Source organism: Eufriesea mexicana, unplaced genomic scaffold (genome assembly GCF_001483705.2).
Source record: "Eufriesea mexicana isolate 0111107269 unplaced genomic scaffold, ASM148370v2 scaffold7532, whole genome shotgun sequence".
Classification (NCBI taxonomy): Eukaryota; Metazoa; Arthropoda; class Insecta; order Hymenoptera; family Apidae; genus Eufriesea; species Eufriesea mexicana.
Genome location: NW_016915332.1, coordinates 136,943 through 164,496, shown reverse-complemented (window position 1 = coordinate 164,496; position 27,554 = coordinate 136,943). Strand labels below are relative to the sequence as shown.

The window sequence follows — 27,554 nt, the reverse complement described above, 5'->3', positions numbered from 1 at the left end:
TCAATTTGAATCGATATCATTATCAATGTTAAAATCATCATTATCTTCTTCTTTAATCATTAATGAGTTTAATTTTAATAACAAATCTTCTTTGGATAATATTTCTTTTACAACACTTTTTTCTTGCTCCTTTCCTTCATTTGTATTTTCTTTTTTGTTGCCCACAACATATTTATCCTTTTTATTTGTAACTGAAAAATAATGTTATGTTTTAATTTTTGATGTTATATAAATATATATAATATTATCATTTAAATTAAATACCATTACGATTAATGTAACGTATAAATGTTCTACGTTTCCGTTCAGATAATTCCTTAAGCAAATTCTGCAATTCTAAATCTAATTTAATAGTTTCTTCTTTATCCGGTTCTCCTTCAATAATAGTACCTTTATCACCACATTTTGCACAAACTTCATATTGTGTAGCACAAGATAAACACATATTATGATAAGCATGTTTTATAGTTCTCTGTTCACATTTTATACACTTTGCAGGTGTTTTTAATGGTTTGTATTTTTTATATTTAATTTTCCACTCAATTATTTTTTTACATCTTTCACATACATGTTTAACATCAATGCTATTAATAAATTTTGTTTTATTTGATTTATCATGCAAATCATTTTTAAAAGCTGTTTGATTCTGATGCTTTTGTGGTCTTAATCGGTTACAATTTCCTTTTTGGGTACTCATATCTTTATTTATACTTAAATCTTTAACCTATAAAACATCATAAATTATTAAAATGTTCTTTTACAGTTACATATATTATATTATATTATCAATATTTGAATTGTGTAAGATAATTAAATTATCATTTTATTATTAATCACTTTTTAAATATATAAAAATTTATGTGATATTCCTTTTAACTTAACAGTTTACAGTGTATATAACCATGTTGAATTATTGATAGTTACGATAAATGGTTTGTGATACCAACTGACAACAATTTAAAATATCAAATTATTACAAAATTTGAAATAAAAGAAAGTACAATGTGAATTGATTTTTTAAATATACGAAAATAGAAAAATAATAAAATTGTTTTATGAAAATATGTAGTAAATATTTTTAGTTTCAAATAACTTTCGTATGTTATGTATAAATTAATGAATCTTCATAAATTTCCGTTTTTAGTGTTTCTTATTTTATTATATGTATTTAATACTTAAAAGTAAATATTTCATTCCACAATTATGTGTAAAATGTTTTTTACATTTTTGTTTATAAAGTGTAAGATTTTAAAATATAGTCCTATAGAAAGTGAAGTCTTCACATATGCCTTGTAAATACCTTGATAATTGTAATAAATAAAAAAATTAAACAGAAATAAAAAGAAAAAAATCTGTTGCGTTTTTTTTTTTTTTTGAAGAAAGGAACTTTAAAGCAAAAAAAAAAAAAAAAAAAACAGAAAAAAGTGAAGGAAATTATACATAATCTAAAACTGAAAGGAAAAAATTTATATAAAAAGGATAACTCAAAGGATAAAAACAAAAATAAATACAGTTATAAAAATAAGGAATGATATTATTTTATTTACTCAGGGTGATGTAGTATGAATAAAACAGGTAAAAAATAATAGTAGCAATTGATCACACAGAGAATGTATTAAATAATAATCCATGTTAATTGACTAAAAATTACATCTTTTTTTAAAATAATTTTATTCACTTTTATAATTTTTATTTTTACGAATATTGTACTTTTTTCATTAATAAACTTTATTATAATTTGATTGAATAAATATTTTGATTCTTCAAATTAAAATTGTCACTTTATAATACATCAGTACACAAATAAGTGATATTAGACATTATGAAATTATGCATTTCTTCAAGCGTACAAATTTTATGATTGAACCCAAAATTATAAATAATATCAATAAAAAATAATAATACTATAGCATAAATATATTGTGCATTAAAAGACAAATAATATAATATCACGTAAAATAACTTTTGAAAATAATACATTTTGTGGATTTATTTAGTTATTGATCAAGATTTGGTATATATGCAATTTGTAATTAGTATATCATGGATAAGAAAACTAAAGCATAGAGCAAGTACAGCGGCGTGGACTCAACTTCACTGAAATATAGGTTAATTTACGCAGACATAATTATAAAGTCAGGATGCACGGCTGAATTAGTGCTGCACATAATTGAAAATTGGAACCACTTACACAAAACGTAAAGGAACCAGCACTACTTGATTAATGGGAGTCACTAAGCTAAACAGTTACGGATCTCTTAAATTTTTCTCCAATAATACCTCAAGAGCAACTACATCTGTGTTGGATATGCGTTAATTATCTAATAATTTTAGGATAAACATTTGAAGAAACTGATATGAATTTAAACTTATTAATACAGATATGTTTTAATTAAAATTAATGTACAGAAAATTTTCAAGTAATCTAAATTAAGCTCTTGAAATAGCGAAAATAACTTTCTTATTCTTAAACAAAAACTTTTAACCGATATTTACATAATATGTACACATATGCATACATGCTGTTGAACAAAGATTGCTGTGAAAAGGAATTAAACTTGATTTCACTAATAAAGTAGCATATGAATTAGTGCATATATACTGCAAATTTAATTAAAAAATTATTAATTTTGACTTTTTACATATCAAAAGTTAATACCGGGGCGAACTTAACGTACTATAATGCACAGGGGTGTATTTTTCAAGGGGTGTTTTGTTTCCATCATTTTATTTATATTACATTTCGTAATTAATGACGACATACATAAATATTTTCACTTTTATTGTAAAATAATAATATCATCAATCGATTATAACACGCTATTCTCTTATTGAGCGAAACTCTAAAAAAAAATGCAACCTCTGGCCAAAAGTGCGGCGGCATCAATCGATATCATTTACTACTTTAATTTACGACTGTACTATATCATGATTTGAATTATATAATTTAGAACGTTTTTTAGATAGAATTTCTTTACGAAAAAATGTTTATTTTATATTTTATTTTCTCTATTAAATTTATCCAAATTATATTTTTAAATAATCAATTTCTAATTTACATACGTGCATTATAAATAAATTAATGTTATATGTATATATTTACTATATGTACAATTTATGCAACTCTAATCTGTATCGTGTTATCAATTACAATATGTTGTATAAATATATCTATGTACATATACATCCCCATATCATTTTTAAATAGAAAATAGGATAATAATTATACTAAGTATAGAAATGTGTGTGAACAAAACTATTTTATACGGCGATAAAGAAGTACCCTTCTATTGGTTCTCGCACTTTCTGGTAATATTTTATTTTATACTTCAACGGTTAAATTAAATACTTGACGTCTCATACTACAGGCTTACATTTTATAGCTACACGATTCTTTTTATATGTTGAATTTATATTAATTAGCTGTATTTCTTCAAAATAACGTATTATAACGTATTATATAACGTACTATATAACGTACTAAAATGATAATAAATAAAATATTAGATTTAAAAAATAAGCATTTCTATATTTTTAATGTTTTTCTGTAAAATTTACGTGACTTAACCAGATTTTATACTTTATTGTAAATCAATTTTTATGAACATTTTTTACATGATCTTATTTTTCTTTGTTCACAATTCGCATCCACTGTGTAAAAATAGGTTCAGATAAAATTAATATCATATTACACTTTACTGATCAGTCATAAACTTTGACTACGAATTTATTTTCCTTTTCTCGCATTTATCTTCTCTCTATTTCATTTTATTTTTATTCGACGTATTGCCTCCGCCTACTTTTCCATTAAAATGTCTTGGATTTCTTATTTTATTATATTTTTATATTTATTTTTATTTATTTTCTATTATATATTCGGATGATTCTTTCATGTTTTCTATCCTTTTGCTGTTACCAATACACGTGTGTTTTTTTTTCTTTTCATTTATCTTATAGTTGCAATTGCTTTTGACTACTCTTTCATACTTTTTCAAGGTATTTTGCTACTACGTTTTCTGTCTCTCTTTCTCCCCCTACTCCTCCTCTCTCATTTTACACATCGCTTCACAGTTATATTCATTCTCTCTAATAAAGTTCCTCTCTCTGTTTTTACGTATATTTCTGCCATATTCTTTTATTCTACGGATTCTAATTTCGTACTATTCTTTTCTCATTTTTCTTGCTATCTTTTTCATTTCTTATCCTATCTTTTCCTATATCTGTTTCTTTCAGTATACAACATAATTTCATATAGAATTTTTTAGTCCTAAGATTTACATATATTATTTGTTTTTTTTTTTTTTTTCTAATCCCTTATGTTTCTTTTAGAGAAATTAATCAGGAGAAACGAATATAAAAATTCAATAAAAAAACAAAACATATTTTTTCTAGACTACCCGGAACTTATATTCTAAAAGTTTATTGATTAGTCTACATGGCCTCCTATCACAATCAACTTTGAAAGATCATCTACTTTAGTTAAAAATATGTAAGTACTATAACAAAAATTGTAAATATTTTATATGTAAATATTTTAATATTTGGTTATGTCGATTTATAAATTTATATTTAATTTATTTCAACCCTCATTTTACTGTAACCCAAACTAAAAAATTGATTACTTTTCGTTTTCCTGTGACACATTACGGTATAATAATTTTCTGTAAAATTTGTTTAAGTTGCGATTAGGATTATGATTTTGATCTTTTAGATTAAATTATACACATTTGGATAAGTTATTTAGCACAATAATAAATATTTATAATTGCATGTTTTCCGAGATATAATATATTACCTTACAAACATTTTAAAATAAAATTATGTATATATGTATATTGTAACTGTGTTTTGCTTTTAATTATTTTTCTCATTAAGCAATTAATTATTTTTTTATAACTAGAATAATAAGAATAATTTTTAAACGTATGACATTTTTAGTTTTTTTTTCTGGAAATTAATCATAAGAATTTATCTAAATAAGAATTAATCTAAATTCATATAATTTAAATTAATTTAAAAACTTAATGATACAATTTATTCGTAAATTTATATATAAGAATTATTATCACATTTATTCCAATAAATGATATTATCACATAACAAATAAATATAAAATTATTATGATAAAATAATGCTGTTTCTACACTAGTTTAAAACGTTGAAACATGAAGAATGCATATTTACCTTCATATATTGACCGTATGCCGTATGTATGTACGATGTATTCACAATCAATTCACAACTGAATTTGTCATTTAATTTTATTTTATGTAATTTATAAATTGTGATTCCATATTTTTATTAAATTTAAAAATAAGTTACAGATATTCTAATTTAGGTGTCATAATTTAGATTATCTTTGAACAAGTACTGAAGAACCTTGGAACTGTGAAGTAGTATACTATGGTAAGAGAAATCTAGTTACCCATCTGGATGTTATGAGTGTTCATTATTTTAGAGTTATTGTAATTGATGTATAAGATAATACTTATCTTATTTTCATTATTTTTAATAAATTAAAAAATCTTTACAATCTATACATTTGTATATGTACGTATAATGCGATATATACATATTGTAACCTAAATTTAATAACTGTAATTTAGTTAGGTGTATGTTGTTTGTTGTTGTATCTCAAAATTAAACTAAACTAGATTAAATTAAACTAAACTAAAGTAACTAAATTAAACTAAATGTAAAAGATATAATTTTTATGTAATATTATACAGTGATATGAGTTTACATAAGTATAAATACAAGAAGAAAGAAAATAATATATATGCACAGTGAGTACTTATTAAGTGGTTAGTATGATTGGTATTAAAAATTATTTTATTTAAATGTTTTATAATGATATAATTTTCTCTATTGTTTAAAGATATTTTTTATTTGGATACATTGTTATAAATGTGATTGTCTTTATTCTTATAATTTTATCACATCCTAAATTTAAAATTAAATTCTGTCAATATTTAAAGTATTGTGGTTTATAGAACTTAAATGTAATTAATATTCAATTTGTTTCTAGTATTTATTTTTCTGTTTGCTAAATAGCATCAAAATTAATTTTTAATGTTCTTAAATTAGTTATTTTTTATTTATTAATTTTAATAATTGTCATTAATTTTACATATCATATATTTAAAGAAAATAAAATATTTTTTTATTTTATTATATGTAGAATTATATTAATCTTTATAAGTATAATTACTATTATAGTTTTGCTCCTTTTGCAAGATTCAGCATTAAATAAAATATTTTTTTATTTTATTATATGTAGAATTATATTAATCTTTATAAGTATAATTACTATTATAGTTTTGCTCCTTTTGCAATGATTCAGCATTTTGCATAATCTTATTTTTAAATAAATAATTTTTATATGGTTCTTACCAGTCTATTATACAGTTTGTAATTGTTTAACTTATTGATTATTTACATTACATGATTAATTTTAATTGTTTTGAATTGATTATTTAAAATATATCACAGTATAATATATTATGTATTTATAAGTATTGGTAATATTGTACATATTCTATTAAAAAAAGAAGAGATTACATGAGCAGGTGCATTATCTTAAATTTTTATTATTTCAGAACCAAAGATGCCTGGAGAACCATCTATGACTAGTGGAAATAAAAGCTCTGGGAAAATTAAACGTATTTCTATTCCAAGAGTCCAAAGTAGTACAGATACAGAATTGCAATCACAAAGTGGATCTACTCCATTGCAACCAACTGCACTTCATTATGCAGCTTTCCGTACAGACCCTGATGATAGTGTACTACCACCAACTTTGCGATGTCGACTATTTGAATTATTTCAACAAATAGAAAAAGAATTTGAGGTCCTCTACACAGAAAATTTAGGATGTATGAATATTAATTTTTCTTATATAATTAGAAACAATGATTTTTTAATGAATATTGACATAATAAAATGTCAAAAAATTTTATCTTTAATATAAAAATATATCTGTAAATGATTAACAAGATTTTATAACAAATATAATTTTATGTTTTCTATGTGAGCTATTGTAATATTGTTTTAGATGTATAATAATACAAAAAGAATATATTTACAAGACCTTGAATTTAATTTTAAAATATGTCAAGGTCATATAAGAATGAAAAGCCAAAACATCAATTATGTTTACATTTACTTAAAACTATTTTATGCATAAAGTAATTATTTTTTTTATTTTTATGTAATTTATGTTAACTATTATTCATTTTTTAAATTAATTATACTATATTTCCTATAATATAATTGTAATTCAAACTTAAGGATATCTTTTTGCATGTTTCAAAAAAAATATTCTGTAAATTAACTGATTACTAATTAAATATTATATATATTAATCTAGTACAAGAGAAGATAGATACTCTTAATGAGAGGCTTGAAAGAGAATGTTATGGTTCTGGAGAACGGAGCTTACCTCTTGGAGATGTTGCAGACTTTCCAGATACAAAAAGTCTTTCCAAACAAAAATGTAAGAATGTTTATTATTTAAAAATTTTAACTTGTCTCTTATTTTGAATAATTGTCAACTTAAATTATTATGGATATTTAAAATAACTATAATATAATATATAAATCAATATTTATCGAATCTAGTAAATATTTATAAAAAAAATTTATCTTACAAAATTTATATTATTAAATTAAAATGTTCTATTTTGTTCTTTGTTAATATGTTACAGATAGATAAACATTATTTGTTTTATGTAACTGTGTTAAATTTTTATGTACCTATGTTATCAAACTTTATTTATCAATTAAATGTTGTAATTCTTTTTACATATTTTACAAATTTAATAAGGTTTAAATTAAATATGTTTGTATCATAAGTAGATTAGTATACAATAAAAAATAAAAGTATATTGAAAAAAATATTTAGTAGTTATAAAATAATTTAATTTACAAAAAAATTTTTTATATTTTAAGCTACATAAGATATAAAAATTAAGAATTCTTTCTTTTTGCCATGTGTAAAATACTATAATAATAATATTTTGTTTATTTTATGAGTAAAATGTAATATGAATAAAATTATTTTTAATAAATGCAAAACAAACATTTGCAACAGACAAAAATATTGAAATTTGATAAAGGTAGATGTAATCATTAAAAGAAGAGAAAGATTCAAAAACTATCTATTTTAATATGTATGTAAATGTAAAGCTCTATATTATTAACAAATAAACTTAAAATTTCTCCTTTAATTTTGATTCAAATATTAAAATTTTAATTGTTTGCAGCCATGGCAGGAAATGCAGCACCAAAAACAAAAACAACTTCTAATAAGTTAAAAGCTCAGACTAGTAAAATAGTTTCTAGTTTTAAAACACCAACAATGACTTGTAGTATGCAAAGAGAATATTCTGGGCATCGAGATGGTGTTTGGGAAGTTTCTGTTGGAAGATCAGGTCAAATCATTGCTACAGCTTCTGCTGATCATAGTGCTAAAGTATGGGTCACAGATAGTGGACGTTGCCTACTACAATATATTGGTTTGTTTTCTTCTTAATTATTTGTTTACATATTGTTGTATATTTTATTATATTTTACGTTTCAAAACAATATCTTCTTTTATTTATCAAATTATTCTTAAAAAAGTTACAATTTTAGTATGTATCTACATTTTTTTAGAGTTCTGTATATTGATATAAATAAAAAAATAAATTTTGAATAATGAATTAATTTGACTACAAAAATATCAATTCAATATTTTATTAATATACTAAGTCTACATAAAAATCAGCATATATTAATTATTTCATTTATTAAGTTATATTATAAGATTGATACATTTATAAAATTTTACATAATATTGTTTAATTATTTACAATAATTAAGGGTAGTATATTTTTGATTATTGCAATTCTATTATTAGTAAATTACTAATTAAAATTTCATTTATAGGTCATTCTGGTTCTGTTAATTCTGTACGTTTTCATCCTACCAAAGAATTGGCACTTACATCGAGTGGAGATAATTCTGCTCATGTATGGCAAGCTGCTGTGGATTGGGATTTACCCAAAAGACAGAATTCATCTGAGGATCTTTCAGGATTAAGTTCTGATAGAAACCTTAGTGGTATAATTGCTTTGAATGAAGAACAAGAAGAACCTCCTACATTAAGGTAATACATAAATAATTTAGTAATTATTCAAACATCTGTAAACTTATAACATTTACTAAAGCACTTGTACAATTTTAAACTGGACATGAGTTTCTTATTTTCAAAAATTATTAGCTAAGTAATTTTATGGCTACACTGTATTTATTGTATTGTTAGTTTACAAAAATTTTCATTTTTCAGTAATTTTATTCAAAATCTAATATTATAATAGAAGACTTATTTTTGGAATTTTTAAATTACGAATTATAATTTTCAGTATTATGTTCTTGAGTAACAAAAAATGGAATTTTATATCGTTTTGCGATTATTGTTAGTTGATACGCTAATATCAAAATTTGAAACCAGCCAATATACTAAGAATTACAGTTAATTATATATACTATTTTATGAAATGTTATAGAACTCCAGTACGAGAATTGCTAGGCCATACAGGTGTCGTAATGGCTGCGGATTGGTTACCTGATGCGGAACAAGTAGTCACTGCTTCCTGGGATAGAACTGCAAATCTTTATGATGTAGAAACTGGAGAAATTATTCATACATTATGTGGACATGATCAAGAACTTTCTCATGTATCAACCCATCATACGCAACGACTTTGTGTTACTTCGAGTAAAGACAGCACTTTCCGTCTATGGGATTTTAGGGAGCCTATTCACTCAGTTTCTGTTTTCCAAGCACATACTGAGTAAGTAAATTTACTATCATATTTTTATTTGTTTGAATAGAAAATATATGAAAGTTATGCAAGAAACCAGAGAAGATATAATTTAAATCTTGCTCATTAATTGGTTAAGGATTTGGTCTATAATTGTTTCGTCCTATACGAGTCTTTAATATAACAGTCATTAAATTGAAAAAATTGTACATGGTAATGAATGATTTTGTTAAGTTTAATGATTCATCTTGTACAATAAAATATCTGATCATTATTATCATTATCATCATTTTCTTTCTAATACAGAACTGTAACATCAGCAGTCTTCACGCGTGAGGATAAAATTGTTTCCGGCTCGGACGATCGAAGTGTGAAAATATGGGAATTACGAAATATACGAAGTCCATTAGCTACAATTCGAGGGGACAGTGCTGCAAATCGATTAGCAGTATCAAGTACTGGCATTGTAGCAATACCACATGATAATAGACAAATTAGATTATTTGATCTGAGTGGTCAACGTTTAGCTAGATTGCCTAGAACCAGTAGACAGGTGAGAAAAAGTTTGATCTGTAATACATATGTAAGATATTTCTCATTGAATTTCTCAAAAATGTATATTTTATTTTATTTTATTTTAATATATATAAAAATACACAAATTGAAACAATATGAAAATGAATATTGTGCTTTCCTAATGAAGAATACAAAAATATCTTGTAAAATGTTGAAAGGATTAAAAAGTGTAAAAATTATTTTAAATAGAAATGCATATTGTATAATGGAAATAATCTTTTTATATATGAAATTGTTGAAAATATCAAGGTTAAGCCGATCTTTTTTTCTTTTTTAATAAGATAATATACATTTTTATTTGTAGCATATAGATTCTACTAGGCTTCGACTAGTAGAATCTTAATATTAAAAGATAATCTTAAAATTTAAAAGATCAATATTTCATGAAATATCTCATATTTTAATATCCTTATATGTATGTTGTCAAGATATTTTGGAAATTTTGAAGTTTCAAAATAAATTATTTTCAACAAAATATTTTATTGCTTGTAATGTCTCTTTTAGCATTAAATAATTTCATCTAATGTGTTACCCTTACATGTATTTGTAGGATTTTACCATCTAATGGTTTTCCTTGCATATTCTTATTTAATCTAATAAATCTAATGTTTACATTATAGATGCTTATGTTTAATTTTTAAATTCATTTCAGGGTCACCGAAGAATGGTCTCGTCGGTAGCTTGGGCAGAAGATAGTGGAGTCTGTAATTTGTTCTCTTGTGGTTTTGATAGATTAGTTCTTGGATGGAGTATTGTACCTCTTAAGGAATGTTAAATATGTATATTATAAATATATTTATTTAGTTTAGTTTAATATTATGTTAAACTAAAATAGAATTATAAAATCAAATTGAGTTGAAAATAAATGATTAAACTAATTCTAAAATTTCCAAAATCCTTAAAGAGAAATTATATGCACAGTTGTAGACCACAATGCCTATTCCCAAAATCATCATGGATTCCAATTTTTCATTGTTGGTAATCACTGAAATTATACAATATATAGAAAAATTAATAATAATTATAATTTATTTTAAATACAATAATATAGATGAACACATATTAAAGATTACGTTCATAAGTTAATTGATTAAAACAACTGTAACATTTTTTTTAACATAGTATATGACAAAATTAAATAATGAAAGATCAATATATATATACTGAACTTTTTAGTATATTACAAAAAAATTTATAGAAATAAATATAGATTGATTTAAGTTATTAAAAATGATACCACACTTTATGTTTTTAGTTTTTACACTTTCTATTAGTGATTATTTAACAAGGAATACAAACAAAAATATTTATTTTACATTTGATCAAACTTGTGTTTATTTAAAAAAAAGAAATAAAAGAAGACATTATAAAAAAGTATAATTGAGTCAATCTTGTTTTTGCTACTAGAAAATTATATCATTATAAAAATTAACAATATGAGAAATATGTAATTATACTAGTAACTATACTAATAATACTCTTCATTTTAAAATTATTATAAGTTATATCATTGAAGTAAAGAAGTTATAATTAATTTAACAATTATTTATTAGATTTTGAAACCTGACAAATTTATCAAACAAATAATTTCAAATAATTCTATTCCAAATATATTACATAAATAAAATTAAAAAATTATTTATGAAATAGAAACTCATTAAAGTGGTTTAAAAATCATTCATAAACAGCTGTAACAGAGAATTGTAATTTTTAGTTAGAAAAATAAATTCAATTTAGAAAACTATGGTTATAATTTTCATGACTTAAAGAAAAGCGTACTTAAAGCGTGGATATTTTTGTTTGGAGAAATTATTTTTAGGTGATTTCTGTGATTTGGAATTAATCATTCCAAATAAATTAATTGCCTTGTATACATGTATACTTCTCAAATAAAATACAATTAAATTTTTATGTAATTATATTTTATGCATGTTTAATTTATTTTATATACGAAATGCTCATGTATATTCATTAACATCGTTAACCTGAATTCTTCCGAATAATTGCACTGTTCTGGCATTATATGCATAATCTCTTTAAATACACAATAACATGACAAAAGAATAAACAGAGAATAAGGAATTTTAAACTTTCATTACCTGGGTTTATCCAATTGTAATTACATTTATAAAAAATGTACAAAAAAAAAAATAAATAAATTTATGTTTAATACGTTTAAAAACGAGTATTGCACTGTTGAGAAAATTCCTCAAAATTGCTTACATTCAAATTAGTAAATTGACGAATTTCGGTCAATTTCTAAGGTACTATTGCATATTGTGTTTTTCATTGTTATTTTTTAAATAAATAAAACAAAATAAAATGCATAAAACTTCTTACCTGAATAAGCTGTAAGCAAGCAGAGAAGAGTGTATCCCAATATAAGCAAGTAATGAGGTGTCAGAAAAATATGTCCCCAGGTGATTTCTAATAATCCTAATAACTTCCCGGATCCACCAATCACTAATGCTTTCATGAGAAGTGTCGTACTACATTTGTCTGAATTATTCGGATAAAGATACCATCTGACTTTAGTAAACAAAACTACAGTAAAAACGAAAGTAACGAGAGCGAAGGCAGTGTTGAACAGTATTACATATAAACTACAATGTTTATCAAAATTAAGTTGGAATAACCTCCAATATTGAACATATTGTTTATTATTATTACATAAAAGGAAATTTCTGAAAGATTCGATAAGCCACAAAATTATTACTAGTTTCCAACTGGGTGTTATATCACAGTTGTAAAGCAAATGCCTGTATGCTCGTTTTTTAAGCAATATTAGATCAACTAAAATTATCACCGGATCGTATTCAATATATTTATCAGCTAAAAGACCACATGTTTCCTGAAACGAGTAAAGATTAATTATTAAATACAAAAGAAAATTTAATATTTTTTAAATTTTTTAATAAAATTTACAGATAAAAATTTTTAAACTCGCATTATAGAAAAATAGTAATTGTTTGAAGTGAGCAATTAGTAAGATATGAATATTTCTATGATTCACTGTATGTTAGTACATATAATTTTATTGTAATTCATATCTAATCATTTAATTATTTACAAATGTGTGTATTTACAGTTACAAACTAATTACAAAATATCTTGTATAACAGAAATATAGTATACATTATGAGTTTAAGTAAAGAAGCAATTTTCCAATTATTATATAAATATTGTAAAAAATCAGAAATAACTATATAAAATATTCTTAGCATATAAAAATCAATATGAATACAAAAAGTATAAGTAACAATTTTATTTTTACAAAAAAAAAAAGTTTTCTGAATCAATTATAATTTTCATAATCGTGGACAAAGTTAATTAATTAATAATTCTACTAATACTGATTATCTGTTTTATAAATTGGTAAGACTTTTATTTTTGTAATTGTTATTAATTTTTTTACTAGGACAAGTGTTGAGAACTGCTGCAGAATTTGGTCCCATTTATAGTTTGAAGTAATGAATACTATTTTTGCTGCTCATTAGACTTAAGTACAAACGAACGATATGTACGAAAAACGATGAACGATAAACAAGGAGAATGAGTAGCGCTCTATAATTATCCTAAATTTATTCAGATAATACTAAGTAACTGGCCTAAGTATAATTCTGTTTTTATTGAAGATAGAAAGAAATTGTAGAAAAATATTTTGTATTCTACTTACGTATAACAGAGTAGAATTATAATATTATAAGTAATTTATTATAATAATAAATTGCTATATATTATTATAGTAAGTTATAGTAATTAATGAGCAACGACGATCATTTTTTTCTAATTTTTATGTCATCTTTGTAAAAGTGATACCAATACATTGTAGGATTCTTCCGGTTAAAATGAGTTCCAACAATATATTTGGAAAATATATTTTCCAAAAATATAAATTAAATTAATTATAATTATTAATTAACTTGATGTAATATAAAGGGAGAAGAGGAGATGGCTGGGTTAAATTATTTTCATTCTTAGTGGCTGATCGGACTTTACTCTCCTATAGTATTCTCTCGTCTCTCACATAAAACTGTCATGTCTGTTTCTCGGTTTGTCCTTTTTAAAAGTGGACTTCTTTTGTCTATTCGCGGATCGGCACTTCGTTCGCCGCTGCGTGCTCCTCACTCACGCCGCCTTATCGGTAACCAGAGCTCGCTTGCTCTTACAGGTAGGGAATAAAATAATACGTAATAACATAATAATATAGTCCGATTTATATGTTTGTACTCGTTTTGATCGGAAATATCCCAGTAATGCATTGATACTATTTTCAAAGAGATAAGATAAAATAAGATGAAATTTCCAATGGCGGCATGTTTTTGTACTATATCAGTCCCTTTTCTTTTAGTTTTACCGATTCCGTCTCCTTATCAACTATATTAGGTTATGTTGAGTTCAAAATACTGAGTGGTCGGAGAAGAATGGAGATGGACCATTACAATTTAAGGGGACAGGACAGTTTGAAATTTTGAAAAAATCGACTCTTTTTTTGTCTTAAATAGTAAGTAGTTGAAGTCTTAAAAGTAATATACGAAAGGTTCCCGCCTTTAAAACAAACTATTTTTGGATGTAAGGAAGTCAAGACCGATTCGCGATCTTGCGTGCAATAACGCATAGGCACATGAGTAACTACTTGACATAACAATCTATCAGTATGAAACTGATTTTATAAGACGTAATATCAGAAAAGTCGAGAAGTCGTCATTATATAAGATGTCCTAGCAACGGTAGTACGACCGAGAAGGAAATGATTCTACGTGCAAAAACGAATCGAGAAAAAAAAATAAAATTTTTTAATTCGAAGTTTCGGTTTCGAGAAAATTGACTTTAAATATTCACCGAGTACACTTAGCTATGGCTTACAATACGTACTCACGTAGAACATTCGGAACATGGAGACATATAGTAATAGTAAAATCCTGCAGTACTATAGGAGCAACAAAGCGATAAATTGACTATCTTGCTATAATGCGAGACAAGTGTACAATGTATTAGCTTGGAGTTTACATTAAGTAGAACCTCACAAAACAATTTCTGCGAATAAAATTATACGTTTAAGAATATCAGACATATTTGGTTGATTCCATTTAAATAGTCCATTCTGTATATAAAATATCATACCCTGTTATCCTTTAACGTGTATAATAGCATAATTAAAATTTATAAGAAAGATAAATGTAAATAATAATTTCTACAATATTTTACAAGATTTTGTTTTTTAAAAATAGTGAAATTAATTGTTTCCTACACAATTTACTGTATTAATATGTGAGAGTATAGAGAAACCACATATCTTAACATCTTGATACTAACAATAAGAGACCACACATTTCCTGAAACTCCATAAATATGTGTTACATAAAAATATTATAACAATGAAATATACTCAACATAAATTAACGTGCATTCGATGGAAAATGATAGAAATGTCAGAAATAACTCTTATTACAAAGATATACCTAACCTACAAAATATTCTTCCAAAAAGTTGAATAAAAACATTTTACACTTTTTATTTATTGTCCGTTATATGCATTAATAACTGTAACATTTTTTTACTCAAGTTTATTTGCTTTTATGTTTTAATAAAAGAATACTCTTAAAAAACATTACTATTTCGAAAATTGCTTCCTATTAAATACAAATACTATATACATATATTTGTTAAATTATTTAACGCATATTTTTTATATTTTCGCCAAGCAGTTACTTCGAAAATTGTAATTATTATCATTCATTTTTAAATTCTACCAAGAGATAAGTATAAATAATACGTAACATACACATTTTAAAAGTTTTAAAACATTTGGTGAATATCTTCTATATAGCTCTTCAATCGCTGTTCCACAATTTACACAGCGATACATTATCAAATCACTTATCTCCTTGAATTTATAGCTTTTTCATTGCAAATTATTTTCTGTCTGATACTTTAACATCTGGAATTAAACGTACATTACATGAAAATAGAAATATTACATTATTTTTCTAATAAATTTCAAATTTGCGTAATTTAAAAAAAAATTTGATTAATAATTATCTTTTGATTAATTATTATACTTATAGCAGAAACAATATTTATTTTCTTTATCTCATTTTTCAATCCTCTAGAATAATTCGAATTTATAAAAAAAATTTATAAAGCGAAATATTGACGAAACTAAGAAATAAACGTTATCATATTAATTGTTATGTAATATTGCGTACGTAAACAATTTAGTATTGAAACTTTGATGAAATATTTGTTGCTATTATTACGTGTTAAGTGTGAATAAACAATAAACCTTGAAAGTCACGGAAGAATGCATATCCTGAATAAGAAGTTATAAAGATTGTTCCAATTATCGGATGCATGAAGGACAAGAACAAGTAGTGTAGTAAAGGCTTAAGGTGAAAGTGAAGCTGTTTTAAAAGATCGGTGCCGATATTCAGTTATTCAGTCAGCCCACAAAGTTCCTGCACAGAACTAATGGAGAAGAACGCCATTCTACTTCCAAACGGGCAGTTAATGCCAATAATTGGATTTGGTACATGGCAGGTACAGTTTTACAATATATATACTCAAAATAAAAATTCTTATTTTATGAAATTTCGAAAGAAAAATTATTTTTACTATAGTATTAGAAGTAAATTTAAATATAAAAATCAACTTCTTCAATATTAATAACTCTTGGTTTTTAAACACTGTTTTTTCACTTATTCTTAGTTTAAATACTCTTTTTACATTTTGCATATTTACATATTTTAATGTATTTAATTTTATTAATTTAAATTTTCATAGAATAAGTTTTTATTTTTTGTATGATATTTACAATTATTTTTATTACAAATTTTTATTACAATATTAACATAGCATTATCTTTTGATTGAATAACTTTTAATTATAATCATCAAAAATTTTCTTAATCATATTTATTAAATTTAAGAACCATTCAGTAATATCTACAGAAACAGCATTGAAATTAAAAATACATATTAACATGAAATTTTGATAAAAGAAAGAAATAAAATTATTTATATCGAATGCAAAATAACAATGAACATCGTACTCATTTTTTATCTTATAAATAATTTCAAGGTAATAATAATTTATGCATAAGAGAAATTTGTTTCAAAATGCAGCTGATTTAATATGAAAACATGTATTGATGTTCTCTACTTTTTAACTTAAAATTTTGTAAATAGTGATTTTCCAATATCATAGACTGAATAAAAATTTATATAGTTCCTATTTGTTGAAATAAAAAAATATTTTAAATAAATAAATTGTACAGATTTATATGAAATATAATACAATATTATATAAATGCTATTATGTAAATACAATATAATATAATATTGTATAAATTTTTATAAACTGTTATATTATACTTATTTTGCAAATTATATATATTAGTGGTATATTATGATTTTATATAAATTATACCTAAATAGAAAAGGAATAATAGATATTATGAATTTATTTTCTTTATCTTGGATGAGGAATATATAGAGTAACACAAATGCTACCATAAAATTTACACGTTACAAATCAATTGTAGTTATATGATGAACGTTATATATAATAGTATTTGATACAGATCCATTTTTCTGATCAATTCACTTTAAGTACCTTTTGACATTTTACAAAAGTATTAAATAAAGAAGAATGTTTCAACATTATGTAAATTTATATAATATTTGATCAATTAAACAAGAAACATTAATTAACATATACTTCATATATCAATTTGTTCAAATTAGCTAACTTTTTTTTATAATAATATAATAACAATAATAAATATTGTCTACTTATGTTATTATATTAATATATAAAAATTTATTATTATTGTAGTATAATGAGATTTTATTAGTGTCTAATTAGTGCCTATGATTTATATATTTTTACATAGTTTTTAACTTCTAAATTAAAGCCCAATTATCGATAATTTTTTGTTTAGTTTCAAACATTTTGAATTTTAATTTTCACTTAGTATTCTTATAGCAACAAGGAAAATACTAATAACGAAATCTATTAATAGTTATATGAACATTTCCAAATAACTGATGCATAAAAATACAATACTTAATGGCAGGTTACTTCTTTTTATATAAACATAATTTTGACTTGCTCATTTTTCTAAAGAAAAATCTCTTTTCAAACAAAAACTTTCACAGGAAATATTTACATACATACATATATGTATTAGATGTTTACATGACGAGATACTAACCTAGATACAACCAGTCCATGGTTATATGACACTATGATACAATAATATTCTCGAACTGCTTTTCTATATCCAATAAAATTTTTTTTATAAAAAATTTTTATTCTTCATATACAGTTACGTAGATTGTGAAAATGATCAAGAAATGAAATATAAAAATAAATATTTATGAATAAAAAAGTAAATATTATATTAATTCAATACAAAAATAATAGAAAAGTTCAAAATAAGAATAATGTATTGATATGCATATACATACATATATATATATTGCAACATAGAATTTAATACATTAATATCTTATCTTTTGATATTATTGACGATTAATTTCTTCGCTTATAATGAGTGTGACACGTGATCATAAATCCGGGTCAAATTTCTATCAATTTCGAGTAAAAGATAAATATTACGAGTCAGATTGGTGATATCAAATTTGATAACTTTACTATGATTCCGTTTACGGACCATATACTTACATATGTATTAGTTGATTCCTGATATTAGTAATTTTAAACTTTATTTCGTATAATACTTTTTTATTTAGTTTGATTCTTTATTAAAATTTGGAAAAAGAACTTAGACATTACATTGAAAAATAAATAAATAAATATTACTTTTATGTCTCGATAAAAAAGAAAAATAACATAAAACTAATTATACTATTATACTATCGAATAATACGTTCTCTTTTTACGAGTTACTTTGGGTCATTATATTCTATAACTCACTCTATGTATTTCCGTTCTCTTAAAATTATGTTTTCCATTTTGACTGTTATATCGTTCAATATTTCTTAAATTGCTTAAATTTTCTAAATAATTTTAAGAAAAAGTAGACACGGTAATAGTCAAATATCTACACATACATTTTATCCTATTGTTATGTAACCTTGATTATATTACGTCTAAAAGGCAATTTTTTACTTAAAAAATTTCTCAATTTGTTATTTCCAATGAATTACTATATACTTTATATACCAGTTTCTTTATTTTTCATCCAGAATTATTATTAATGTTTTTGTAGATATCAATAAACTATTAGCTTTAATATTTAATCTTCGTTCAACGAATGATGAATTATTTTGATTCAATTATTGAAATATCTTTCAACTGCTTAATATTAATTGTAAACCTACCATAACCGGTCATATAACCGTTTTTGAGCTTTTGATTAAAAATTTTTGCAATTTATGTTATCGTTTTCATTACTTGACTTTTTTTGTAATATACATGAAGTCTTGTAAACTTAACTGTTAATATATATGTAATCATGTACATTTATCTTATAATACTCACGAGAGACAATTTTGTTTTTCTTTTATTCATGTTAACTTAGTAATTTTTAATATTCGATTAATAATTAGTTTCTAGCAACTATCTTCGATAATTAGTGTCCTAACGATTGTATCGAATTTTCTGCGTAATATGATTAACACTTACAATATTTTTAATGTATTGCAAGAGATAACAAACTGAGGAACTGCCCTAGGCGACAAAAGCTCTAGGTACGCCACTATGTCTACCTTTCTCATCCCATTTCTTCTGGGATGCATATGTAGGCTACATAACGTAACCTACTTCATCTACTTACTGTCGTTCGATTGATTGATTGAAAAATTTATGTCCGTTTGTGTTATATGAAATAAAATATTATAACCATAATAAACTGATCTAAATCTATTTCAATTCTAACTAATATATTTATGGAAAAATTACAAGAACGAAATCTATAATCTGTAAAATATATGAACAAAAATGAAATCTCTACTATTATTTTTTCAATGTACAAAGTTATGCAATTATTACTTATTTTTTATTTTCTATTTTTATTAAAAAGTAGAATGACGAAAATGAACTTTTACATTCGTTTAAAAATTATTTTATTTATTTATTATTGCTCACATTAAAATTAGCTGTTATCTGTATTCAATTGTAAAAAATATAGTTTCTACTAGTGACGGTTTGTTAGAAATTTGCTAGAAGTCATTTAATCAGTTCAATAGAAATAGCTTTACATGTAAATAAATTTTGTGATAGATTTAATATTACCACAAAATGTCCTAAATATTCATTCTTAAACTTTTAATTAAAAATACCACATTGAACATTACATTCAAAGTACTAGTATTCATTTAAGTATACAGAGTGTACTTTATAACGCAATGTACAATTTTTCACCCATCTACTGCTAAATTTGATAAAAAAAAAGAAGATTTGAACAAAAGTTTATTGGTACTGAGTGAAAAAACGTGATATTTTTTATAACACATTATTAGTAATGTAAATAAAAACAACTCGTCGTCATATTTTACTTTTGTAGAGAGTTTTCTCCAACATATCAGAATACCACAAGCAGTGGCTCTCAACTAGCGTATCACTGATATTACATTGAACATTCCTTATGATAAACATAAGCTAAAGCAAATTACATAAAACTTTAAACTTATACATAGTGGGGCATTCTATAATGAACAGATAGTGGTTACAAAATGGTACTACTATAGTCACTTAATTACATACATATACATATGTAGAAAGAAAATTTTAGAACTGCTGCTATAAAACATAAATCTGATAAATGAATATTCATTGTTTATAGTACTAAGTTATAATTTTCTTTTAATGTTTTTCAATACAACTTTTCTATAGATATAAGAAATGTGTAGTAATTTGATTGTATAATTTATATAATTTCAAAAAATTAATCAGTTTAAAAAAAACAAAAATTTGTATTATGTTTTAGGCAAATGAAGAAGAATTGCAGAGTGCATTGGACATTGCTTTAGAAGCAGGATATAGGCATATTGATACTGCAGCAGCATATGAAAATGAAAAAATAATTGGCACTGTTCTTAAAAAATGGTTTGATTCTGGAAAAATTAAACGATCTGATATTTTTGTTGTTACAAAGGTAACATCTTCTATATTTAACATCATAATTGTTTAAAAATTATTATTATATAATTGAATCAGTGAAATTGATTTAACATTTATTTAAATTTATAATTAAATAATTATATAAACTAAATTAAATAAATAATTAAATCAGTTTTATGAAAATTAAAATGCTTTAACAAGTAAATCATTTAATTGCAAGTACATATATTAATTCACTTCTGTGTTAGTTCAGAAATGGATTATTTTTCTTAAAAAGTAATTTAATTAATTAATTTTGGAAAATATTACTGTAATAATAATATTTGATAATTTTTCGAAAATTAACTATAATTTTTAGTTAATTTTTTTTCATTTATATTAACTATTATTTTTTTTAATTTTTAATCATATTTATATATTTCTAACAATGTGATCAATGAAAACGTAATTTCCGTCATTTACTAATAACTCTGTTGACCTTTTTCTCATATTATTTAATCTGTATTTTTTATATCACATCATAAAAAATATTAATAATACTGATGAATCATAATATAAAAAAAAAAACTTAACAAAATTAATAAGATCAATGATCGAAAGTGATATCAAGTTATAAGAAGCTACTAAAAATTATATTTTATTTTTTGTCCTTATAGCTACCTCCTGTAGGAAATAGACCAGAAGATGTTGAAAAATGGATTAAAAAATCTTTACAAAATCTACAATTAGAATATGTAGATCTTTATTTAATTCATGTTCCATTTGGTTTTGAGAAAGTTGGAGAACTTTTACATCCTGTGAATGAAAATGGTGAAGTAAGACTTGATAATAATACAGATCTTGTAAAAATTTGGGCTGAAATGGAAAAGCAAGTGGAGAGTGGACGAGCTAAAGCAATTGGATTATCAAATTTTAATATTTCTCAAATTAAGCGAGTTTTGAAAAACGCAAGAATAAAGGTATCGATGTTACAAATTGAATTGCATGTTTATATGCAACAAAAGGAACTGGTAAGATATCTTTTCTTCAAATAAACATATTTTTTATTAAAAATTTATTTAACATAAAATTTATTTTACTATAATTTAAGGTATTCATTTGTAAGATTTTTTATAAATATAATATGTAAACTTATAATTTTACAAATCGCCTTTTATAGGCTCTAAAATATATTAGAATTTTATTGAGAATTTTAATACTAATAACTTTTTAAGGAATGACATTAAAAAAATATTAAATTTGTCTTCCATTATGTATTAGAATTAGCTAAAGTTAATTATAAATATTAGGTTGGCCAATAAGTAGTACTGGATTTTTGTAATAGATAGTGTTCTCTTGTTTTTCAGAACTAAGCAGTGTCTTTAACATATTAAATATAAAGATACATTAATTAGAATTATACAAAACTCGTAAGATGATAAAAAATTATAGACTACAAAATTCAGTAAAACATCTTCTTTTATTTTAAAGGAAGTCACTATTATTTTGTACTAAAAATATTGACATTGTTTTTTAACGAATCTAATAGTATCTATGCGGAAATGACACTTGTTTTATTATTATTTATATATCTTATTATATTGCTGTTACATCCACTATAATTTTTCGAAATGTATTTTCCTTTATTGATTAAGTTATAACAAGACATTTTCATCAGCTTATGTTCAAAATAATATTTTATTAAGTATATTTTAAATAATATTTTACAGGTAAAATATTGTAAAGAGGTAAACATCCCAATAACCGCCTATTCACCACTTGGTGCACGAGGTTTAGTTAGATTAATGAAAAAGACGGAAGAAATCCCAGATATGCTACAAAATGATGTAGTACTAGAAATAGCAAAGAATAACAAAAGAACACCTGCACAAATTTTATTACGTTACATTGTGCAAAATGGGATCATAGTTATTCCTAAAAGCACAAATGCCAAACGAATTAAAGAAAATATACAACTATTCGATTGGGAACTCAAAGAAGAGGACATGAAGAGATTAAAAAATCTAGATCTTGGTGAATCTAGCAGGGTTTGTGATTTTACTATATTTAAGGGAGTTAATTCTCATCCTGAGTTCCCTTTCTAAATCTTATTTAGGTTCTAAATAAGTTTATATTTTATACATAATGATGTACGGACTATGTATATACATTATGTACATGTACACGCTGGTAGTAGACATTAGATTAATATTAAACATTATTACTTATTACAAAAGATAACAATGATCTAATACATGTCCATATTATATTTTTATAACATTATAAATATATGTAGAAAATTGTTGTTTTATATAAATAAATATTTTTTAATTGTTTATGTATATTCCAAACTTCTGTCTAAACATATTTCATTCTTCCAATACACTTAAAAATCCTATGTTCCTCTACCAACAGTTTTCATTCATTTCTAATACATCTGAACTTCTGTTAATGACACCACCTCAATATTACGTTGATTTTGTATATATACATATATGCCTGTAATTATGAAAGTGGTTTAAATCATGTCCATAGATTTTGATTCGAGATCTTACAAATTTTATGTTGAATTAAAAAATAAATTGAAATATAGTAACTAACTCAAGCTAACCGTTTTTTTCTTTTTTGCTATTTTGTAAAAGTAGTTTTACATTATTATAGAGTAAATGGATGTAACAGAAAAAGGAAAGAAAGCACAAATTCAATTCTTTTAAATTTTTTACTTATGTCATTTTTATAATTATTATCAGCACATATGTACATTTGTCGTATGTCTGTTGTAAGTGTCTATATATGATTACTTTAAGTATCAAAAATACAAAAAAGTTTCAAACAAAAGTTGTAAGGTATCGTGATAATATTTGTTTGACTTTGAGATAACTTCGGAAAGTTCTATAAAGGTCATATTCAAATCTTTAAACAGAACCCTATATTCTTTATTACATATTGTTGTAGCTAATACTGAGATGTTTCCAAAATACTATTCATACATGTATCTTACACAAGTATAATTCAGTAATTATCTTTTAAACTTTACTGAAACTTTCTTAAAATTGGTTTGAAACATTTATTTACATTTCTGATACTTACAGAAATAATCATGTGTAGATATTTAAAACGAACATATGATGAACATACACAATGAACGTTTGACATATACTAATTGCTGTTTCTCAAGTATTGCATTCTTTTATTAATTGCTAATTAGAGAAATGTTAAGCAACAGAAAATGTATCTTTTTATTTTTCACAAGCTAGTGAAGCAAACATAATCATAAAGGATACCCAATAATTCTCGGAAGGACATATATATCTAATACTTTCACAGATATTTGACACACCACAATTCCAAATCTGTAATAATTCAGCGTGCACTACTATACATATGTTGTATGTGAACTATTTCTAATCATAGCTCAGATTTCTTATAAAATAACACGAATAAGAGCCTAATAACGAGATAATCATAATTAATCGAGTTAGTAATTTATTAAAATCTCTCGATTCGTCATTAAAAATTAACTTCATTAACCTACATTATTAAAAATAATAATATAACTGCTTGTGTCCATCAAATGAACTTATGATTCCTCACTTAGCAACTCATAATAATAGTTATGAAATTAAAGAAAAAGTAATATAAAATATGAATTAAAATAAAACAAAAAGCAATATTTTATTGGTGATGAATCTGGCCAGTTAGCGAAAACATTAAATAACCTTATATTTTGAGAGACTAAAATGCTATAAATTTATGAATTTGTCTCTGTATGAGATGTACAATTAATTATCAAACAATATACAGTTCCAATATATAAATTCAATATATATAAAAAAAAAGGCAAAGGTCACTCTGAAATCTTAGATGCTCATTCAGTTATAAATTGTTTGTGATCAATATAAAATATTCTTTTCAAAACAGGTTAAGATTTATGTAAAATATTGTTTGAAACTTTCTGGCTTGGAAAACAATTGTATGTGGTTTAAATAGAACATCTTGTATACTTGTTGCTTGAAATAGTACATAATTAAGTACTTATCGATTGACCCAAAATAATAAATTACAAAGTTTATACATACTTCATTTCCTCAGTAATTACCAATGATTGTGTCGCATTAGTTTGATCACACTTTCCTTAAAGTACTCTCGTATTAATCACTCACCGATTTTTGCGATTCTTTAATAAAAATACTGCTACCTAAACATAAAACCGAAACTTCAAACCTTATAAGCGCATTTTCTTATTACGAAAATATTAAAAATTTTTTGGTGATGGCTTTTTCATCTATTATCTATTTATCTATTGTATAGAAGTTTGTTTTCTTCGTGTCATTTTATAGAAATTGAAAAAAGAAGATTATACGCAGAATTTTATACAAAACATCCATCTTCAAAAACAAAACCAATACCTAAAAATTTATAAAGTATATTCATTATTTTTCGTGAATCCAAATGTTAACTAATTTAACCAACTTAACTAATGTTAACTAATGTTGAAATTTACAAATATTAGCAGTCCAATAATATAAAAATCAAATTAAAGAAACTGATTTTGATGAAGAAAGGGATGTTTACAAAAAAAATTATTTATTTTCGTTGCTTTACCATAATTAGTTTTCTACATTTTTATATATTTTGTCTTTTAAGAAAAATATGTTATTGCAATTCGTATAATTTAAAGACTATACTTTCAAAGAAAATAAAAATTTGATACTGTTTGGTGTACTTAAATAATAAAACATTAGGTAAGATGATTAAAAGTTATTTTATCTTATTAGCATTGAGAACTCAAATATTCCAAGGAATCAAATACAAATATTGGTAACGTTTAGCCGTAATAAAAGAAAACATTTTACATAGCGCATGCATGCGAGAGAAAGAGAGAGAGAGAGAGAGAGAGAGAGAAATTAAACAAATAAAAAAAGTAGAGTGTGATTACAGATGCACAGAAAAAAAAGAAAACATATGATCTCTACTACTAGAAAATATTGACTAGCGAAAGCATTCTTTAAGTCATATCTACAAGTAAATTGTAATTCTGCTATATTACCTTCGTTGCCAAGGTAATCAATCCAGTAGCTGTGTCCAATCAACACGTATTTTGCATGAATTGTGTACTTTATAGAAATTGAAATTTAATTGCTTCTTTTTAAGTTGATTAGATAAAGGATCAAATCGTGTTGCATTCTAATTAAATATATGTTTGAAAGAATTAAATAATGCATGCGCTAAGTCGATTAAATCTGATAAGAGAAAATATACAACTGTAACATGCATGAAAGATTTTTATTGTATTAACAACGAAAAAAAAGAAAGAATCACATTTATAGATATCATGGTTCTTCAACAGCATATACAGTATAGAGGGGGACACAGCTATATAAGGGACCCCACCCGTAAAAATGCATTGAAGTTCATGTACTAAAGGTTTATTTTCAATAAAATGGAATATGTTATTAGAGTATAAATTAATTATGTACAATCATTAACATATTTATTATACTAACGTTTATAGAAATAATAGTTTCATTTTATAACTTTAATTTTATATTTAGAGTTACAATTTGTAGTAATTAAGTATTTCTGAAACATAATTTCGATGTCATGTATATATAATTTATAGGCTCACATGTAGTCATGCATTGTGACAACAGTAAGAACGCTGATTTCTACAACTGCTAAATAACAATTTATAATGTTTCACACATAAACGGAAATTAAATAAAGGTAAAACATAATCAATAGAAGTAGAATTAAAAAAAAATAAAAAATTTTAATTATATATAGCAAAATTAGTTTAGGATGCTGCCACTCCCTGACGTTTCTTTTGTCTAGTCATTATAAACATTTCTATCTGTACTTTGAAGAAACTACTTTTTTATAATTAACTTTATTGGAGTTTGTTTTCTGTTATATTATTTAATTATTTTCTTAAGCCCTTTTATCATTTTAATATTAAAGTCATTTTAAAGTTCTTATAGTCTAATAATCAAATAGAAATTAATACACATTATTATTTATTATAAGAATAGATATTATTTTTATTTATTAAAAGATATGTCAAATACTAAAAAAAATATTTGATTAGCAGTGACGTATATAAAG

At 23.8% G+C, this 27,554-nt stretch overlaps 4 protein-coding genes across 7 annotated transcripts; 2 read left to right on the top strand and 2 right to left on the bottom strand.

Moving 5' to 3' along the window:
- LOC108552629 (uncharacterized protein C9orf85 homolog) lies at nt 1-25,710 on the bottom strand. 2 transcript variants are annotated; one of them, XM_017907272.1, is made up of 3 exons: nt 25,529-25,710; nt 265-724; nt 1-191 (listed from the first exon to the last, which is right to left on the bottom strand). In XM_017907272.1, the coding sequence occupies exons 2-3, from the start codon at nt 695-697 to the stop codon at nt 1-3; spliced, it is 624 nt and encodes a 207-aa protein (XP_017762761.1). In that variant the 5' UTR covers nt 698-724; nt 25,529-25,710. The 2 variants fall into 2 exon arrangements, with proteins under 2 accessions (XP_017762761.1, XP_017762762.1); XM_017907273.1 differs by lacking the exon at nt 25,529-25,710 and adding an exon at nt 2,192-2,211.
- Wdr37 (WD repeat domain 37) lies at nt 5,730-11,157 on the top strand. Its single transcript, XM_017907268.1, has 8 exons — nt 5,730-5,804; nt 6,600-6,875; nt 7,370-7,495; nt 8,265-8,516; nt 8,929-9,148; nt 9,549-9,836; nt 10,113-10,359; nt 11,035-11,157. The coding sequence occupies exons 1-8, from the start codon at nt 5,780-5,782 to the stop codon at nt 11,155-11,157; spliced, it is 1,557 nt and encodes a 518-aa protein (XP_017762757.1). The 5' UTR covers nt 5,730-5,779.
- Arv1 (ACAT-related protein required for viability 1) lies at nt 11,252-16,263 on the bottom strand. Its single transcript, XM_017907274.1, has 3 exons — nt 16,168-16,263; nt 12,723-13,233; nt 11,252-11,367 (listed from the first exon to the last, which is right to left on the bottom strand). Exons 1-3 carry the CDS (start codon nt 16,249-16,251, stop codon nt 11,252-11,254), a joined length of 711 nt encoding a protein of 236 aa, XP_017762763.1. The 5' UTR covers nt 16,252-16,263.
- LOC108552628 (alcohol dehydrogenase [NADP(+)]) lies at nt 16,619-23,634 on the top strand. 3 transcript variants are annotated; one of them, XM_017907270.1, is made up of 5 exons: nt 20,744-20,825; nt 20,914-21,085; nt 21,337-21,504; nt 22,127-22,480; nt 23,180-23,634. In XM_017907270.1, exons 2-5 carry the CDS (start codon nt 21,083-21,085, stop codon nt 23,552-23,554), a joined length of 900 nt encoding a protein of 299 aa, XP_017762759.1. In that variant the 5' UTR covers nt 20,744-20,825; nt 20,914-21,082; the 3' UTR covers nt 23,555-23,634. The 3 variants fall into 3 exon arrangements, with proteins under 3 accessions (XP_017762758.1, XP_017762759.1, XP_017762760.1); XM_017907269.1 differs by lacking the exons at nt 20,744-20,825; nt 20,914-21,085 and adding an exon at nt 16,619-16,922; XM_017907271.1 differs by lacking the exon at nt 20,744-20,825 and having other exon boundaries at nt 20,906-21,085.
- Nucleotides 25,711-27,554: the final 1,844 nt, after the last annotated feature.

What these genes read in the sequence shown, in the direction of transcription:
- LOC108552629 (XM_017907272.1), bottom strand. Translation starts at nt 697, where the DNA reads ATGAGTACCCAAAAAGGAAATTGTAACCGATTAAGACCACAAAAGCAT. An exon ending in ACGTTACATTAATCGTAATG is followed by an intron (nt 192 to 264) that starts GTATTTAATTTA and finishes ATTATTTTTCAG; the next exon opens with TTACAAATAAAAAGGATAAA.
- Wdr37 (XM_017907268.1), top strand. Translation starts at nt 5,780, where the DNA reads ATGCACAGTGAGTACTTATTAAGTG. An exon ending in CTACACAGAAAATTTAGGAT is followed by an intron (nt 6,876 to 7,369) that starts GTATGAATATTA and finishes ATATTAATCTAG; the next exon opens with TACAAGAGAAGATAGATACT. An exon ending in AAGTCTTTCCAAACAAAAAT is followed by an intron (nt 7,496 to 8,264) that starts GTAAGAATGTTT and finishes AATTGTTTGCAG; the next exon opens with CCATGGCAGGAAATGCAGCA.
- Arv1 (XM_017907274.1), bottom strand. Translation starts at nt 16,251, where the DNA reads ATGTATCGCTGTGTAAATTGTGGAACAGCGATTGAAGAGCTATATAGA. An exon ending in TTTTAAAACTTTTAAAATGT is followed by an intron (nt 13,234 to 16,167) that starts GTATGTTACGTA and finishes TACTCGTTTCAG; the next exon opens with GAAACATGTGGTCTTTTAGC. An exon ending in CTTGCTTACAGCTTATTCAG is followed by an intron (nt 11,368 to 12,722) that starts GTAAGAAGTTTT and finishes GTATAATTTCAG; the next exon opens with TGATTACCAACAATGAAAAA.
- LOC108552628 (XM_017907269.1), top strand. Translation starts at nt 16,854, where the DNA reads ATGGAGAAGAACGCCATTCTACTTCCAAACGGGCAGTTAATGCCAATA. An exon ending in TTGGATTTGGTACATGGCAG is followed by an intron (nt 16,923 to 21,336) that starts GTACAGTTTTAC and finishes ATTATGTTTTAG; the next exon opens with GCAAATGAAGAAGAATTGCA. An exon ending in ATATGCAACAAAAGGAACTG is followed by an intron (nt 22,481 to 23,179) that starts GTAAGATATCTT and finishes AATATTTTACAG; the next exon opens with GTAAAATATTGTAAAGAGGT.